A 16,911-nucleotide genomic window follows, 5' to 3' on the forward strand; every position below is an offset into this window, starting at 1 on the left:
TTCTATCTGAATCATGAAAGAAAAAATGTGGGTTTAATGTCGCTTTAACAGCAGTTATGAAGCAGCGGTCACAAAGACCGCTGCTCCATAACCTGTCCGTCTGCTCTGAGCAGGCGGACAGACATCGCAACAATACAACCCGATCGAGTACGATCGGGTTGATTGACACCCCCCTGCTGGCGGCCTATTGGCCGCGAGTCTGCAGGAGGCGGCGTTGCACCAGCAGCTCTTGTGAGCTGCTGGTGCAGTGATGAATACGGCGAGCGTATTGCTCGCCATATTCAGCGAAGTCTGGCAGACCTGATCCGCACTGGCGGATCAGGTCCGCCAGACTTTCATAACTAGAGGCCATTGTATTTTTGTTATCATTTAATTATTTTAAAATTGGTGGTTTTATCATTTCTTGACAATCTATAAACACATAATACCAGAATGAATTCTCTCTGTCACATCAACGTAGGGCACTGGTTTTCAAACCTCCCATCAGGCCACCCCAACAGGCCAGGTTTTCTGGATTACCTTGGATGATAGCAAATAAAATAACCATGTTTACTAATCAGCTGATTGTTTGTTGTTCAGATAACCTCAAGATGTGGCCTGTTAGGGAGGCCTGAGGACAGGTTTAAAAACCAGTGACCTCGAGTATATCACAATGTGCTACCTTCTACTCTTTTGTAAGATACACCAGGACCTTATCATATCCTTCCTGAGTTGGCAAACTATTAAAGGGACATGAAACCCATTTTTTTTTTTCTTGATTCAGAGAGAACATACAATTTTAAACAACTTTCCAATTTACGTTAATAATGTGACTTGCTTTATTCTATTTGTATTCTTTGTTAAAAGCATACCTAGGTAGACTTAGGAGCAGCAGTGGACAACTGGGATCTAGCTGCTGATTGTTGGCTGCACATATACTCCTTTTGTGATTGGCTTACCTGATGTTTTCAGCTAGCTCTCTCCAATTCCGTCTTTCCAGCCCCTTCTCTTTGTTACCCCCTTTCTTCCGTTTGTACAGTTACATAGTTCATTTGTGTCTAATCTAGTTAGCAGCTTTTAAACAGAGCATGTTAAACAAGCACCAGTTTACAGTTTTGTCTTTATGGATGTTGTGTCTTTTCAAATGATGAATTTAATTACTAGGCTTCTTGCTGAAGGGCTTTTGAATGTAATTACTAGGAGATTGATCCTTCCAGCTTTTAATTATAATGTCCATCAATTAAACTTGTGCACTAACAGATGTTATAAACTACCCAACCCCAAAGGCATGAAACCCTTTTTTAAATGGAATGTAAATAAACTTCTATTTTTAAAGTTGAGAACTGGATATGTAATAAGAATTGTTAAGTCTAATTTAACTGACCCAATTTGTATTTTTCCTTCAATTGCTGATGAGTCTTCCTATCCCTGTAGGGGGCTTTATATGTCTCACTACCAGAAGTAATACCTCAAACCTTCTGTACAAAACTGAACTGGAGCAAGAGCTGTCAATACTACAGAGCAAAGGATTGTGGGATTGTGTTTCTTTACAGGAGGTGGAAAAATGGGAAAAGGCAACGTCCGAGCAGGAGGTCATTGGAGAATCTGACTATATCTCTGGTGTTGTATATCTCTACAGGAAAACTGGACATATCCCAGAAGGACATGGGTGATTTAGAACATCTATGATGACTGCTTTTAGGATAATTCATAGTTAATTTAATAAGTATGGATGATTTTATGTAAAGTAATGCCACTTTCATTCCCTGTGGAATTTAGTGAAATGGTGTTAAACCACACAGGTTTAGCATGCATGTGCTTACCCCTAAATTGATAAACCCAAAATGGCTACAGGTCGGTAAACTGTGAGACACAAATGGGATTTTCTTTTCCAGCGGAGACACTATAAACCCCTGAAGAACACATTGCAAGCCTCTGTGGGGTGCTGGTTTTCACTTTAAGACTGCATTAATGTCTAGTTTAAGTTTATATCCCATTATTCATGTTCAGTTGTTATTACTATATTACCATGAATCGTGCTAAAATCATACAATCATATAAATATTATAAATTAAACCTTGTGGCAACAGTTCTCATATATTTAGCTACAAATACATTGTTATATATAAGAAATTATGATTGAGTACTACTAACAGTTTCCTCCGTTAGTACTTACATATTTTCCATAGATAGATATGTTTAGACATGTTTTTTTCAGTTCATTTGCCTGTTTTAACCCATTTCATAGTGAGTTATATAAATTTACATATCACATTTTAGCTTTCCATCTTAATGGGAGGAGAGTCCACGGCTTCATTCATTACTAGTGGGAATTAAGAACCTGGCCACCAGGAGGAGACAGACACCCCAGCCAAAGGCTTAAATACCTCCCCCACTCCCCTCATCCCCAGTCTTTCTTTGCCTTTCGTCACAGGAGGTTGGCAGAGAAGTGTCAGAAGATTCGAAGTAGTCTCTTATGGAGGGTAGTACTCTTCAGAATGGGACTGGAGTTTTAAGTAATCCTGTCAGCCTCTCTGTGAGAGCTTGGATGAAAGTTAGAGTCCGGAGATGCAGGGAGAGTCTTTCTGTGAAACCATCCCGACTCAGATTAGCAGCTCCATAGGCAATCAGCGTTGACGAGTTTTGCTGCCTGCTTTCTGCTTTCAAGTCCATGTCAGGAGCGATGCTATTACCCTGTCACACTAGAAAGGCCGTGTTCCTGTTCCACGTCGTAGATTCTGGTAAGATTGTTTCATTTATACACATAACGCAAGAAGACAGGGTCACAGTGTGTCTCCTTTTATCTGTATAGAATCAAGGGTTAATATCCTCAGAAAGAGGGTTATTGAACAGGGGGGGATTTATGCATAATATTCTTTATTGTGTTTAATGCTGCGATATGTGTGAGATGGGGCTCTGTCAATGTGTGAACAGTCAGTTTCCTTAGGGAGATATCGACACAGCCTTTTTTTTGCTCGTTTTTCTCTTTAGTGCAGGGGTGGTCCTGCATGGCACTCGATGTGACCGGGTGTGGTCACATGGAGTGAACTTCCTCTTTCTTGACTGGCGGTTGCCAGAGACAAAAGCGTTTTCTCTGTGGTCCGGGTCATAGGAGGTGGTGAGTGCCCCAGCCATTGGTGAATAAAGGTGCCATTTAATTTCTATGTCCGCAATAAAGGCGCAAGCTATGGAGGACTCTGATTTGTTAGAGGATACTCACTCCTTATACAAATCTAATAACTGTGTTCATTGTGAGGAGGTTCCGGTTGATCCACCTGCTCAACTATGTTCCACATGCTTTGATAAGATTGCAATATCTAAAAAGAATAAAATATTTAGTACAACTGAGCCGTCCACCTCTGAGGGTTCTCCGTCCCGCAAGGTGCGTTCCCTATGTTCATCTTCTATTACACATGCAGCTTCTACTGATCCTCCCATGGGAGGGGCCCTTTGGCCACCAGATTTCGCTGATCAGTTACAAATGGCGGTTTCTGCAGTCTTCAATGCCTTGTCTTGCCCTTCGCAAGCGTAAGGTGAAACATAGCTATCCTGGTCCCTGTTAAGATGGCTAATATTATTAAGAACGAATGGAAGAAACTTAGCTCGACCTTTTCCCCATCTACTTCTTTTAAAAGTCTGTTCCCTATTCTAGACTTGGGGGCCATCACTAAAGTGGATAGGGCTATATCCAGGCTCGCTAAGGCAAATATGCAGATTATTCGCCTGAATGCCAAGACATCAGGTTTTCCTGTTTTAGCCTGTAGGGCTCTGTAGTTATAGTCGTGGTCTGCTGACATGACTACCAAGTCTAGATTACTATCCCTCCCATTTCAGGGGAAAGTTCCTTTTGGTCCAGGCCTGGACTCTATCATATCCACGGTCACGGGAGGCAAGGGTGCTTTTCTACTGCAGGATAAGAAGAATAAGCCTAAGGGGTCTACTTTTCGTCCCTTTCGTTCGGTAAAGTCCCAACGCCAGCAGCCTGCCGCGAAAACCGAGCAGTCCAAGGGATCTTGGAAGCCAGCTTAATCTTGGAACAGGGCCAAGCAGAGCAAGAAGCCCGCCGAGAAAAAATCAACATGAAGGGGTGGTCCCCGATCCGTCTCTGGATCGTGTAGGGGGCAGACTATCTCTTTTCACGGACGCTTGGATAAGGCATGTTCAGGACCCTTGGGTTCTGGAGGTCATCACCCAGGGTTACAGGAATAGGGTTTAAGACTCATCCGCCCAGTGGCAGATTCCTCCTGTCAAACCTATCATCAAGACCGGAGAAGAGAGACGCCTTTCTAGAGTGCATGAGGGATCTCTCATCTCTCAGGATAATCATTCCAGTCCCTCTAACAGAAAGAGGTCTGGGGTATTATTCCAACCTTTTCATGGTCCCAAAGAAGGAGGGCACATTTCGTCCGATTCTAGACCTAAAGTGCCTAAACAAATTTCAGTTGGTCCCATCGTTCAAGATGGAGACTATCAGGTCTATTCTTCCCCCTATTTCAAGAGGCAGTTCATGACTACAATAAATTTGAAGGATGCTTACCTTCACGTGCCAATACACAAGGATCACTTCAGGTTCCTAATATTTGCATTTCTGGACCAACACTTCCAGTTTGTGGCCCTACCGTTCGGCCTGGCGACTGCCCCAAGAGTCTTTACGAAGGTTCTGGGAGCGCTGCTCGCCGTGGCGAGAGCCAGAGGTATTGCAGTGGCACCTTATCTGGACGACTTCCTGATCCAGGCTCCGTCCTGCAGTTTCGCAGAGGACCATTCGAGGGCTCTTCTTCTCCTTTGATCTCATGGATGGAAGATAAACGAAGGAAAGAGTTCCCTGGTTCCCTGCAACAGAGTGGAATTCCTGGGTACGATAATAGACTCCATATCCATGAAGATATTACTGACAGATCAGAGACGTTGCAAGATTGTGTCCAGCTGTCTTGCCCTTCAGACCTCCTCAAGGCCATCTGTGGCCCGGTGTATGGAGGTGATTTGGCTCATGGTATCCAGCATAGATGTCATTCCATTCGCCAGGTTCCATCTCAGACCTCTTCAGTTGTGCATGTTGAGACAATAGAACGGCGATCACTCAGATCTATCCCAACAGATCTCTCTGGACAACCGAACGAGGGAATCCCTCTCTTGGTGGATCGGTCCAGGACAATTGTAACAGGGGACATCCTTCTTGAGATCATCCTGGGAGATTGTGACCAGGGACGCAAGCCTGCTGTTTGGGGTGCCAGAAAGGCACAGGGCAGGTGGACTTGAGAGGAGTCGCTTCTCCCAACAAATATTCTGGAACTTCGAGTGATCTTCAATGCTCTGAGGGCTTGGCCCCTCCTGGGGTCTTCCCAAATCATCAGATTCCAGGCAGACAAAATTACCTTGGTGGCTTACATCAACCATCGGGGGGAGCGAGAAGCTCCCTAGCCATGAGGGAGGTATCTCGGATTCTGGAATGGGCGGAGATCCACAACTGTTTGCTGTCAGTGATCCACATTCCGGATGTGGACAACTGGGAAGCGGATTTTCTCAGCAGACAATTGTTTCATCCGGGGGAATGGTCTCTCTATCCCAAAGTGTTTGCGGAGATCTGCATCAGATGGGGGTTGCCAGAGATAGATCTAATGGCATCCAGACTCAACTTCAAGCTACCCAGATACGGTTCACGGTCCAGGGATCCCCAGGCAGAGCTGATAGATGTCTTAGCAGTGCCTTGGAAGTTCAATCTAGTCTACATATTTCCACCGTTGCCTCTTCTACCTCGAGTAGTTGCCCTTATCAAGCAGGAGCAAGCTTAGGCTATTCTGATTGCTCCATTGTGGCCGCAGAGGACTTGGTTTGCGGATCTGGTGGGGGTGTCATCGTCTCTTCCATGGAGGTTACCTTGTCGCAGAGATCTGCTGGTTCAGGGTGCCTTTCTACATCAAAATCTCAATTCTCTGAGGCTGACTGCGTTGGGATTGAACGCTTAGCCCTAGCCAAGAGAGTATTTCTGAGAGAGTGATTAATACTCTCATTCAAGCCAGGAAACCGGTCATTCGTCGCATCTATCATAAGGTGTGGAGGACCTACTTGTCCTGGTGTGAGGAACGTGGATATCCCTGGCATAAGGTAAGGGTATCCAGGATTCTGTCCTTCCTCCAGGATGGGTTGGAGAAGGGACTTGCCGCCAGTTCCTTAAAAGGACAGATTTCTGCCTTGTCTGTACTGTTACACAAGATGCTTGCAGAGCTTCCTGATATTCAGTCCTTTGTTCAGGCTCTGTCTAGGATCAGGCCTGTCTTTAGAAGTTCCGCTCTCCCTTGGAGCTTAAATTTGTTTCTTAAGATTTTGCAGAGGGCTCCGTTTAAGCCTATGCATTCGCTTGACATTAAACTTCTTTCCTGGACGGTTCTATTCCTACTGGCTAATGCATCGGCACGCAGAGTCTCTGAGTTGGCGGCCTTGCAATGTGAGCCTCCTTACCTGGTTTTTCATGCCAATAAGGTTGTTCTTTGCACTGGGTTGGGATTTCTTCCCATGTTTGTGTTGAATCGTAACATCAATCAGGAAATAGTTCCTTCCTTGTGTCCTAACCCTTTTTCAAAGGAAAGGTTGCTTCATAATTTGGATGTGGTGCGAGCCTTGAAGTTCTATCTTCAGGCCACAAAATAATTCAGACTAACTTCGTCTTTATTTGTTGTGTATTCAGGGAAGCGCAAGGGGCAGAGGGCCTCTTCCACTTCCCTGTCCTTTTAGTTTAGGAGCATAATCCGCTTGGCCTATGAGACAGCGGGACATAAGCCTCCTCAGAGCATTACAGCTCACTCAACTAGGGCTGTGGCCACTTCATGGGCCTTTAAGAATGAGGCTTCTATGGAGCAGATTTGTAAGGCGGCTACTTGATCCTCCTTACCTACTTTTACAAAATTTTACAAATTTGATGTCTTTGTTTCAGCGGAAGCAGCTTTTAGGGGAGAGGTTTTACAGGCTGTGGTGCCCTCAGATTAGGGTCCGCCTTCTTTTTGCCCTCCCGTTTTTTTTCATCCAGTGTCCCCTAGAGCTTGGGTATTTGTTCCCACAAGTAATGAAGAAGGCCGTGGACTCTCTCCTCCCATTAAGATGGAAAACATAAATTATGCTTACCTGATAATTTCATTTCCATCTGTGGAAGGAGAGTCCACAGCTCCCGCCCGTTTCTCCGGTGGGCGGACCTAAATTTATTTTTGTTCTTCTGGCACCATTTATACCCTGATATTTCTCCTACTGTTCCTTGTTCCCTTGGCAGAATGACTGGGGGATGAGGGTAGTGGGGGAGGTATTTAAGCCTTTGGCTGGGGTGTCTTTACCTCCTCCTGGTGGCCAGGTTCTTAATTCCCACAAATAATGAATCAAGCCATGGACTCTCCTCCCACAGATGGAAATTAAATTATCAGGTAAGTATAATTTTGTTTTTTAGCTTTTTTTTGGTTCCATATTAAAGGCACATATATTGGATCATATTCAACTAAATAGTGAACCTTCTTCATTGTCCTTTATATATTATTTATAATCAAAACCAGACTGCTTTATATGTACTCTAATTTATTTGTGTATAATTAATTTGGGACCAGTATGTAGGCATGCAAATGCAGAAGTAGGCGGCCCCTCATTGATTTCTGCTCTTTGAGTGTTGGAGGTCGCAAAATCTGATGTGTTGCAATGAATATCCCCTGGGCTGCTTGTGTGACAGGTCTCATTGGAATAATCAGAGAGTGAACTAAAAGTATATGAATGAGAAAGTGAAATGGCAAGCAGGCAGGCAGGCTTGGTCAAATGGCTTTTTATTTTTTATTCTATAATTTTATTCCACTTACACCTGTCAAACAAGCAGGCCAGGGGATATCCATTGTTACCCATCAGATTTTGCAACATCCAGCACCTACCGCGCATGGGCGCCTATAAGTCAGTGGTTCTGCTCATTAGATTTTGCAACCTCCGATGTGTGTAACGTGTTGTGAGTGGTTGGAAAAACTGATGGACAGAAGCTCCATTACTTTTGTGCGCCCATGTGTGGTGTTAAAGGTTTCAAAATATAATGGGTGGTGGGGTTTACGTGTGCGCTTGAATGCGCATTTACCGGGGCACAAATAAGTTTGGAATGTGCATGCATGTGCAGTTGTCAAGGTTGCAAAATATGATGGGCAAAAGAGCTGATTTATGCACACTGATGCTCAGTGTTAGAGTTTTCAAAATATAATGGTCACTAGGGTTGACATTTACGCTTGCATGTGCATTTAGCGGGGCACAAATATGTGTGTAATGCGCATGCATGCGCGTTGTTCAAGGTCTCAAAATCAGATGGGCAGAAGCGCTGACCTATGCGCCCCCATGTGCAGTGTTAGATGTTGCAAAATATGATGGGTTGATGTAAGCGCTCGCATAAGCACTTAGCAGGGCACAAATGTCTGTAATGCGATAACATATCTGCACCCATGCACAGATCGTATGGTTGCAAAATCCGACAGAACACCAGATTAATGTTTGTGAAAGATCACCAGAGTGAGATCTTTGCAAATCCAGATCCTAGCATGGTGATTTTTCACAAGCATAAATCCGGTTTCGAAATTCAACAAGGGGCCGCCTACTTCTGCATTCGACAGCTAGCAATGGTGCCGAATGTCCATGGTTGCTGATATGATGTTCATGACCTCCCTTGAGTAGAACAAGTTACTTCCCATAAACAACCTTATTTACCATTTTCTATAGATAGTATAATTTTACAATTTTTTACACTGTTGTTGATTGTAAGAATCTGTTTTTGTATAGAGGTTTTTATTTCTTTCTTTAACATTCACTCTCCTCAACAATCAACATAGTACTCCATTTTTTTGAGCAGCAGGTAAACTAAAAGCCACTTTAAACTGAAAATTATGTACAACCAACTCCTGGGATTCTACTGTTCATTGGCAGGCAAGGACGACACCCACAGAAAAAAATGGTTTATTCAGCACAGTCAAATCTATTTTTCAAAAACAAAGCACCGTGATTCATTGCGAAACATGTTCTTTTAAATACATCGGTAAAAAACTTAGTGTCATGTCTCTTTAATGCTTTTACCTTTGGTTTAACACCAATTTAAAAGGACATTCCATTCAAATATTAAATACACATAGATGGATTACATCTTTGAATAGAAAATATGTTTCTAGTGAAAGTCGTCACTGTTTTACTGTTAACATTTTTCTCTGCATGTGAAGCATAGCTAGATATTCTCACTGCACCAGCAGTTTAAATACTGCAGCTGCTCAGAGCACCAGTGGGGTCTGTATCATGTCAGGAATTAAAAAAAATAGTCATTACCACATGGTACAAGCACGTTAGGCTCTCTAAGCAAATGTTGTGTTTAAAATGCTGGTGCACAGAACATACTTAATACACCTTTGAAACAGCTATAACTTTTCTTAGAAGGGTTTTTGGTAATAAATGAATACTACAAAAATACTTTTATTCAAAACTGAAATTCATCCATGTGGATTCCAATTTTGTCTGGAATGTCCCTTTAAGAGCAATGTGTAACACTTTTAACTCAGGCTTTATTTGAAATCCATTATTGGTTGGCTTGATTCTTACATTGTGTTAAATATGATACCCTGCTTAGGGTAGAACACATATGTGAGTATGTAATGACAACAGGAGTCTATAATAAAATAGTTTTATGCACTAAAGGTTGAAGTCTGAGTTGTACAATGCTGAGTAGAAAATACATGTGTTGCTTCAACAGAAAGGTCTTAAGTACAAATGTGTAATAAAGGACATGACTAGAATAAATCAGTTTAATCACATACATTTTTTTTTTCTCTTTTTCAACTTTTGCATTCAAATCTTTAATATCTTGTTTCCGCTCATCTGAGTCATTTTAAATGCATATGGAAATCTCATCAAGCTTTATATTACAAAAGGTTAAGCACCATCAACATCTGCATTTTTGGTCCTGGCTGCTACATTCAGTTGTATATTATTGAACATGAAAATCCATGTAAAGACACTGATTTATTCAAACCACTTCGCTTTTTCCATCCACCCTCTGATCCCAAGTGAAAGAGACACACATTATGATATGGGTATAGCAAGATCGTCACTTCTTGCAAGTAAAACATTTTTGAAGATGAGCAGATGTTTTGGCACATTCCTAAAACATTAAAATATTTGAAGCACTTTGTTGTAAATGAATGTGTAATATTTGCTGAGCACTGCGATGTTTGTTTTGGCAAAAAGTTACATTTCAGCAACATTTTAATATTTTGAATATAATATTTGAATATCAAATCGAAGGTTGAATTACAAACAAATAAAAGATATCATTTGAAAGTTAGTTTCAATATGTTCAATAAGATTGTTACATTTCATATATGAGCGTTATAGTAGAAATATCAAGGTGTAATATTGTTTTAAAGAAATGTAACATTTATTAGAAACATTCCAATGAGTAGCCTTAAAGTAAAAGTCAACCCTAGTGTTTGTGAAACCCTAGGATTGACTATTAAAACAAATATAGGGGACTTATTCATTATTAAGTATAAAATACTTCGTCCAGAAAGCTCCTTTATTTCTTTCAAGTGATCGCCGCTCTGAGCTGCTCAGACAGCCCATGGCAGAGCGCTGTTTTGCTAAGAGGTGACATTTTCACCTCTTAGCCAATAGCCATGCAAGAAATCCGTCTTGGCGCCCTTAGGAGCCGGATTTCACACAAGCTATTGGCCAGGGATAGGCAAGGTTTCCATACACGGACACTGGTGTCCATGACTAGCCCTTGCAGTGTCCGCCACAACCTTAGTATATCTTTTCTTTCTGATTAAATAATAGGAATAAAAAAAAATATGTAGTGTGAATAAAGTTAGTGGCTTGTCAAGAGACTGCTAGCGATATTGGGTGATAAGTTATGGAATAAATAAAGCCTGAGTGACATACTGGATGTGTATCTGTATAATAACACCCAGTAGTGACACTGGCACATGGGTATAGGCAGACAAGGGTTGGTTATAGGGTCAGTGGTATCTGCATCAGTATAATAACACCCAGCACTATATAATGACACAGTAGTGACACTGGCACATGGGTATAGCAAGAGGAAGGCTGGTTAGTTATAGAATCAGTGGTATCTGCATCAGTATAATAACACCCAGCACTATATAATGACACAGTAGTGACACTGGCACATGGGTATAGCCAGAGGAGGGCTGGTTAGTTATAGAATCAGTGGTATCTGCATCAGTATAATAACACCCAGCACTAAATAATGACACAGTAGTGACACTGGCACATGGGTATAGCCAGAGGAGGGCTGGTTAGTTATAGAATCAGTGGTATCTGCATCAGTATAATAACACCCAGCACTAAATAATGACACAGTAGTGACACTGGCTTATGGGTATAGCCAGAGGAGGGTTGGTTATATGATCAGTGGTATCTGCATCAGTATAATAACACCAAGCACTATACAAAGACACAGTAGTGACACTGGCACATGGGTATAGCCAGAGGAGGGCTGGTTAGTTATAGAATCAGTGGTATCTGCATCAGTATAATAACACCCAGCACTAAATAATGACACAGTAGTGACACTGGCTTATGGGTATAGCCAGAGGAGGGCTGGTTATATGATCAGTGGTATCTGCATCAGTATAATAACACCAAGCACTATACAAAGACACAGTAGTGACTCTGGCACATGGGTATAGCCAGAAGAGGGCTGGTTAGTTATAGAATCAGTGGTATCTGCATCAGTATAATAACACCAAGCACTATACAAAGACACCGTAGTGACACTGGCTCATGGGTATAGCCAGAGGAGGGCTGGTTATAGGATCAGTGGTATCTGCATCAGTATAATAACACCAAGCACTATACAAAGACACAGTAGTGACACTGGCACATGGGTATAGCCAGAGGAGGGCTGGTTATAGAATCAGTGGTATCTGCATCAGTATAATAACACCCAGCACTAAATAATGACACAGTAGTGACACTGGCACATGGGTATAGCCAGACAATGGCTGGTCACCTATTAGCAAAACAGCGTTCTGATGTGGGCTGACTGAGCAGCTCAGAGCGGCGATCACTTAAAATAAAGGAGCTTTCTTTTTTTTATACTTCATGAATGAAAGTCCCCTTTATTTGTTTCAATAGTCAAACACTAGGGTTGGCTTTCACTTTAAGGTCAAGAACAAATGTTCGTACTATATTATTATTTGAATACCAGTTTGAGATCTTTACCCGCCTCTAATGATGTAGGGGGGCCAGCTTCACACAGCTGTCCCTAATTAATTTAAATGACAGCCAGTCAATTGTGTGCATTATGAAAAGACTACTGCTGCCTTAGCTAAGGGTCACTCTGTAATGTTCGTCAAAGGCTGGTCATAATCTCCCAGTTTGCTTTCTCAAGCCTTCCTTTGCATTATCTTGCTTTTGTTGTAACAAAGAAAGAGAGAAAGTATACACTTATAGCACACCTAGGTCAAAAGGTAAATGGAATCTAACTGGGTGACACAATTTATTCCCTAAGGAATAAGTGAAAGGGGAGAAAACAGATTACAAATTAAAATATAACTTTTATTGGGTTGCGTTTAAAATAGGAATGAACTTAAAATCACACTTAAGCACCGATTTTATTGATGTCAACAAATATATATAAGTTTGTTGCTCCTAATACTTGAGTGTTAAATGTAGGCTGGAGTGGGAACTGCTGTATACTTGCGTCTTAGAGATGTGATACACCAAACCTTTTCTGTACGAAGTTACCAATTCAAATATAAGAGTTAAGTATATAGCGTGTTGTTAAATCTCCAAAATGATATATCTTTGTATGCGAAGTTAAGTGTAAATTAAATAGTGGGTATAAAATTCTATTTATTTCTGCTTATTTCCAGCTGAGATTATATACACCACTTACTTAAATTCTAAATATATAGCAAGATGGAACTTATTTCTATGACGTTTGGCGTCAAAAATTAACTATCTTCGTCAATTAGCATCATATGTACAAGACACTACTGACGTCTTGGTTCAGCTAGAAAATGTACACCTTTTACCATCTACATGGCTAGTCACGGCTGATGTTGAATCACTATATACCTGTATAAATCACGATCTAGGTATAGAAGCTGTACAGTGGTTTCTCTCTATGGGTTCTGAGGAAGACCCAGCTCATGATAGTTTTGTTCTACAACTGTTAAAATTCATTTTGACACATAATTTCTTTACTTTTGATAACAGTTTTTACCTTCAAACCAGAGGCACGGCAATGGGTACTGCCTGTGCCCCCACCTATGCCAATCTCTTTCTTGGCTGGGTGGAGCAAAAACATGTGTTCTCAGATGACAATACTGAGGATTTAAATAAAATACCTTTATGGATGAGATACATAGACGATGTGCTCTTCCTATGGGAGGGGACTCGTACAGAATTGGATCAATTCATGGCCAAACTGAATACCAACACATTAAACATCAAATTGACCTATGAAGCAAGCCAAGAAAGCATTGACTTTCTAGATCTAAAAATCATAAAAACAATAACAGGCACATTGGAAACAGATGTCCATCGCAAGAAAACTGCTACTAACAGTTTACTTTTTAGTACAAGTGCTCATGCTCCAAACACAGTAAAAGCGCTCCCCACAGGAGAATTTCTCAGGATGAGACGCAATTGCTCCACAGAAGAGAACTATAAAATAGAGCAAGAGAATTAACTGAGAGATTAATCTCAAGAGGTTATAGCAAAAGAACAATAAAAAAAGCAGAATTTAGAGCTAAAAATACCATGAGACAGGAACTGTTGAAAACAAAAACCAAATCGAAACAGAACAAGTGAGATTCATCTCCACCTACAACCCTAAAAGCTCTCAAATTCTGAATATTATGCAAAATAACTGGCACATTCTAACCTCTGATCCTGTAATCTCCAAAATTGTGGGAGAAAAAATACAAACGGGCTTCAGAAGAACCCGCAATCTCAAGGATCTTATTAGTCCCAGCCACCTACAGGGACCAAGAACTCTGGGAGCCTTCAAGAAAGGATCATTCAATGCGGAACATGCAGTACAATGCAGCTTTCATGGTCAATAAACAAGAAATTACTGATCGGTTTGAGAAAATCCATAAAATTGAATCCTACATTAACTGCCACACGGAAGGAGTCATATATGTTCTACAATGCAATGCAATCTGTTATATGTTGGCATGACAACAAGAAAAATAAGACAAAGACTCCAAGAACATCTGAGGAACATAAAAAATTGCAACTAAAGATCTGCAAGAATGGAAAAAACATGACATCTGTAGCTCGTCATTTCTCTAAAAAGACACAAATTCCAAACAGTCTGAGTTTGAAATGCTTTGGGATTCAGAAAATACATTTGGCATAAGGGGTGGTAATGTAGAGAATGTCCCTACTCAGAGCGGAGAGCAAATGGATCTTCCTTTTGAATTCAGTTCAACCAAATGGACTAAATGAAGTAAATAATTTTACTCCTTTTTTGTAAAAACAGACAATCTAAGTAAGATAAACAACAATAGCAATGAAATACACGGGTACACTTCATGTACATTGTCAATGAAATTACGCTTGCTATAAAAACAATCTACAGAAACCTACTCTCTATCACGGTACACTAATAACACTCTGATAACCACTAAGTCACTGGTTAAGTGCTGTTGCACTAACTATAACATCACTCAGTATGGTCTTTATTAATGATCAACCACGCACTTATATCAGGTTAAAAATCTTTTCTCATATTCTTTCTTTAAGATTAATGAATTAAATACACATGATCAGGCACTCTATATGGATCTTAATGATCCCCTATATAAGTACATATTATTTCTAGTCATGTTTGAGGTCAATAGTTTATTACACATTTCTTTTCCCCCCCCCCCCTTTTTTTCCCTTTTCAAAATATATATTTTTGTGTTTCACATTTTTTGTTTCAATTTCTTTATTTCACGGGTGTAAAACCGCTATTTCATATCATGCTTATCACAAAATATAAATAGCAGATTAGGCTTTCAGAAGAAAACAATCCTGGTTAAAGTTTGACTATACTATTATCAGATCTAGCAATATGTCAAATTCAAATAAACACCCGTAGAATAAGTCATACAAAATAGCTTGCTATAACAACACGAACTTATGCACAGAGTCACTGTTGTCAACAAAACATCAGCCACCTCTGTGAATATACTTGGCAAATGAAAACCTTTTTGAACAGGTTAACTGTTGTCACTATACCATCATTTCATTAATTTTATCTATCATTAGGTTTTTGAAAGAATTCAAGAATAAGCTCACAACAGAATCAAATAAACCATTCTATAGTAGAATTCAGACACGTCTCTCTACGTCAATCATTAATCATTCGTGTCATTGGTCTGAATTACAATACACGCCTATTGGGGGCGTGTTTCCAACGGCCTTAAAAAGCCGCCAATATTGCGGCGCGTTCACCTTTGAAAAAGCAACGTTAAGTTGCGAAACATGTTAGGGACAATAGGGCAATGGTGAGGAGTCCTAGGAGCTCCTGTGTTTTTAGACAGCCTTAAGCTACCGCAAATTACTGTAGTCAACTATGATTTAACTTGTATTATTGAATGCTCTAGATCTAACTATGTGTTAATGGTTAGTGCTGGTAACGAATGTGCTATTCCTCCTGTAATGACTAACTCAGGAATCTTATAGTATACAATAACCGGACAACAGAATTACGTTAGTGGCTACTGCCTAATAAGATAAAATTAACCTTGAGTTGTACTGGGTATATATTCACGATACTTTTAGCTGTAAGTTATATCTGCCCCAAAGCTATTGGGCACTAAATATATTCAAAACGCAATTGGATTTGCCCTTGCGTTTTAATTATTGAGTGCAGCTTGATCACATAAGCACAATTTCGCCTCTAATACGGCTCATACAATAGAGCAGTGCACAAACTAAATTGTGGCAATTGTGTTTATATGGGAGGTAGAACATACACAGACTAAGATAGTCAACTGCGAGTGTGCAACCAAACGAACAGTAGGTTTAAACTCTATTGACTCACAATACAAGCACAATCTCTAAACAATTTTGTTGCCACAGCTCAGTTGTTACTGGGAATAGATACGTTTTATTGTATTAACAAACTACACTATTTAATTACCGGAACACTGTGAGGTACTATTAATAGATACTCAATTAAATCTGTGGTGATAGGAATAGATATGCTCCATTGTTGCAAAATATATAATTACTTAGTTGCCGCAAGTACAGTGAGCTACTTAAACTGACACCAAATGAATCGTGTGAGCAGACAAATCTTACTGAAGTTCGTTTAACACAGACAGCTCAAGTGCATACAACTAAGAATACAATCCTTGCAATTCAAATTAGAGTTTATCCAGTAGCAACGGTTTTTATATATGACCGTTTGGAAGTAAACATAATTAAGTTTATCCAGTTGAACAAGGTTATACAATGTCTCAATAAACAGAAATTGTATCAGAATTGAGCTGATTCATTAATATACACTATAAGAGTGCTTATGTAAGTTAGCTCTTGATGTTTTGGAGTGAATAGCCTACACCTTAATCTTTCAGTAGGCAACTGTTAATACAGAAACTGAGTCACTTTGGAAAGAGACTGTGTATAATTTTTGACGCCAAACGTCATAGAAATAAGTTCCATCTTGCTATATATTTAGAATTTAAGTAAGTGGTGTATATAATCTCAGCTGGAAATAAGCAGAAATAAATAGAATTTTATACCCACTATTAATTTACACTTAACTTCGCATACAAAGATATATCATTTTGGAGATTTAACAACACGCTATAATACTTAACTCTTATATTTGAATTGGTAACTTCGTACAGAAAAGGGTTTGGTGTATCACATCTCTAAGACGCAAGTATACAGCAGTTCCCACTCCAGCCTACATTTAAC

The 16,911-nt window shown here is 40.3% G+C and overlaps 1 protein-coding gene across 2 annotated transcripts in view; it reads left to right on the plus strand.

The window, feature by feature from the left end:
• The window catches only part of METTL27 (methyltransferase like 27), a 101,583-nt gene extending 91,807 nt beyond the window's left edge, over positions 1–9,776 (plus strand). For both annotated transcript variants that reach the window (XM_053706337.1, XM_053706338.1), the window contains one exon: positions 1,414–9,776. In XM_053706337.1, the coding sequence (XP_053562312.1) occupies positions 1,414–1,652 (239 nt within the window). In that variant the 3' untranslated portion in view covers positions 1,653–9,776. The remainder of the gene's footprint in view (positions 1–1,413) is intronic.
• The last annotated feature ends 7,135 nt before the right edge of the window (positions 9,777–16,911 follow it).

This window comes from Bombina bombina, chromosome 3 (genome assembly GCF_027579735.1).
Source record: "Bombina bombina isolate aBomBom1 chromosome 3, aBomBom1.pri, whole genome shotgun sequence".
NCBI classification, from domain to species: Eukaryota; Metazoa; Chordata; class Amphibia; order Anura; family Bombinatoridae; genus Bombina; species Bombina bombina.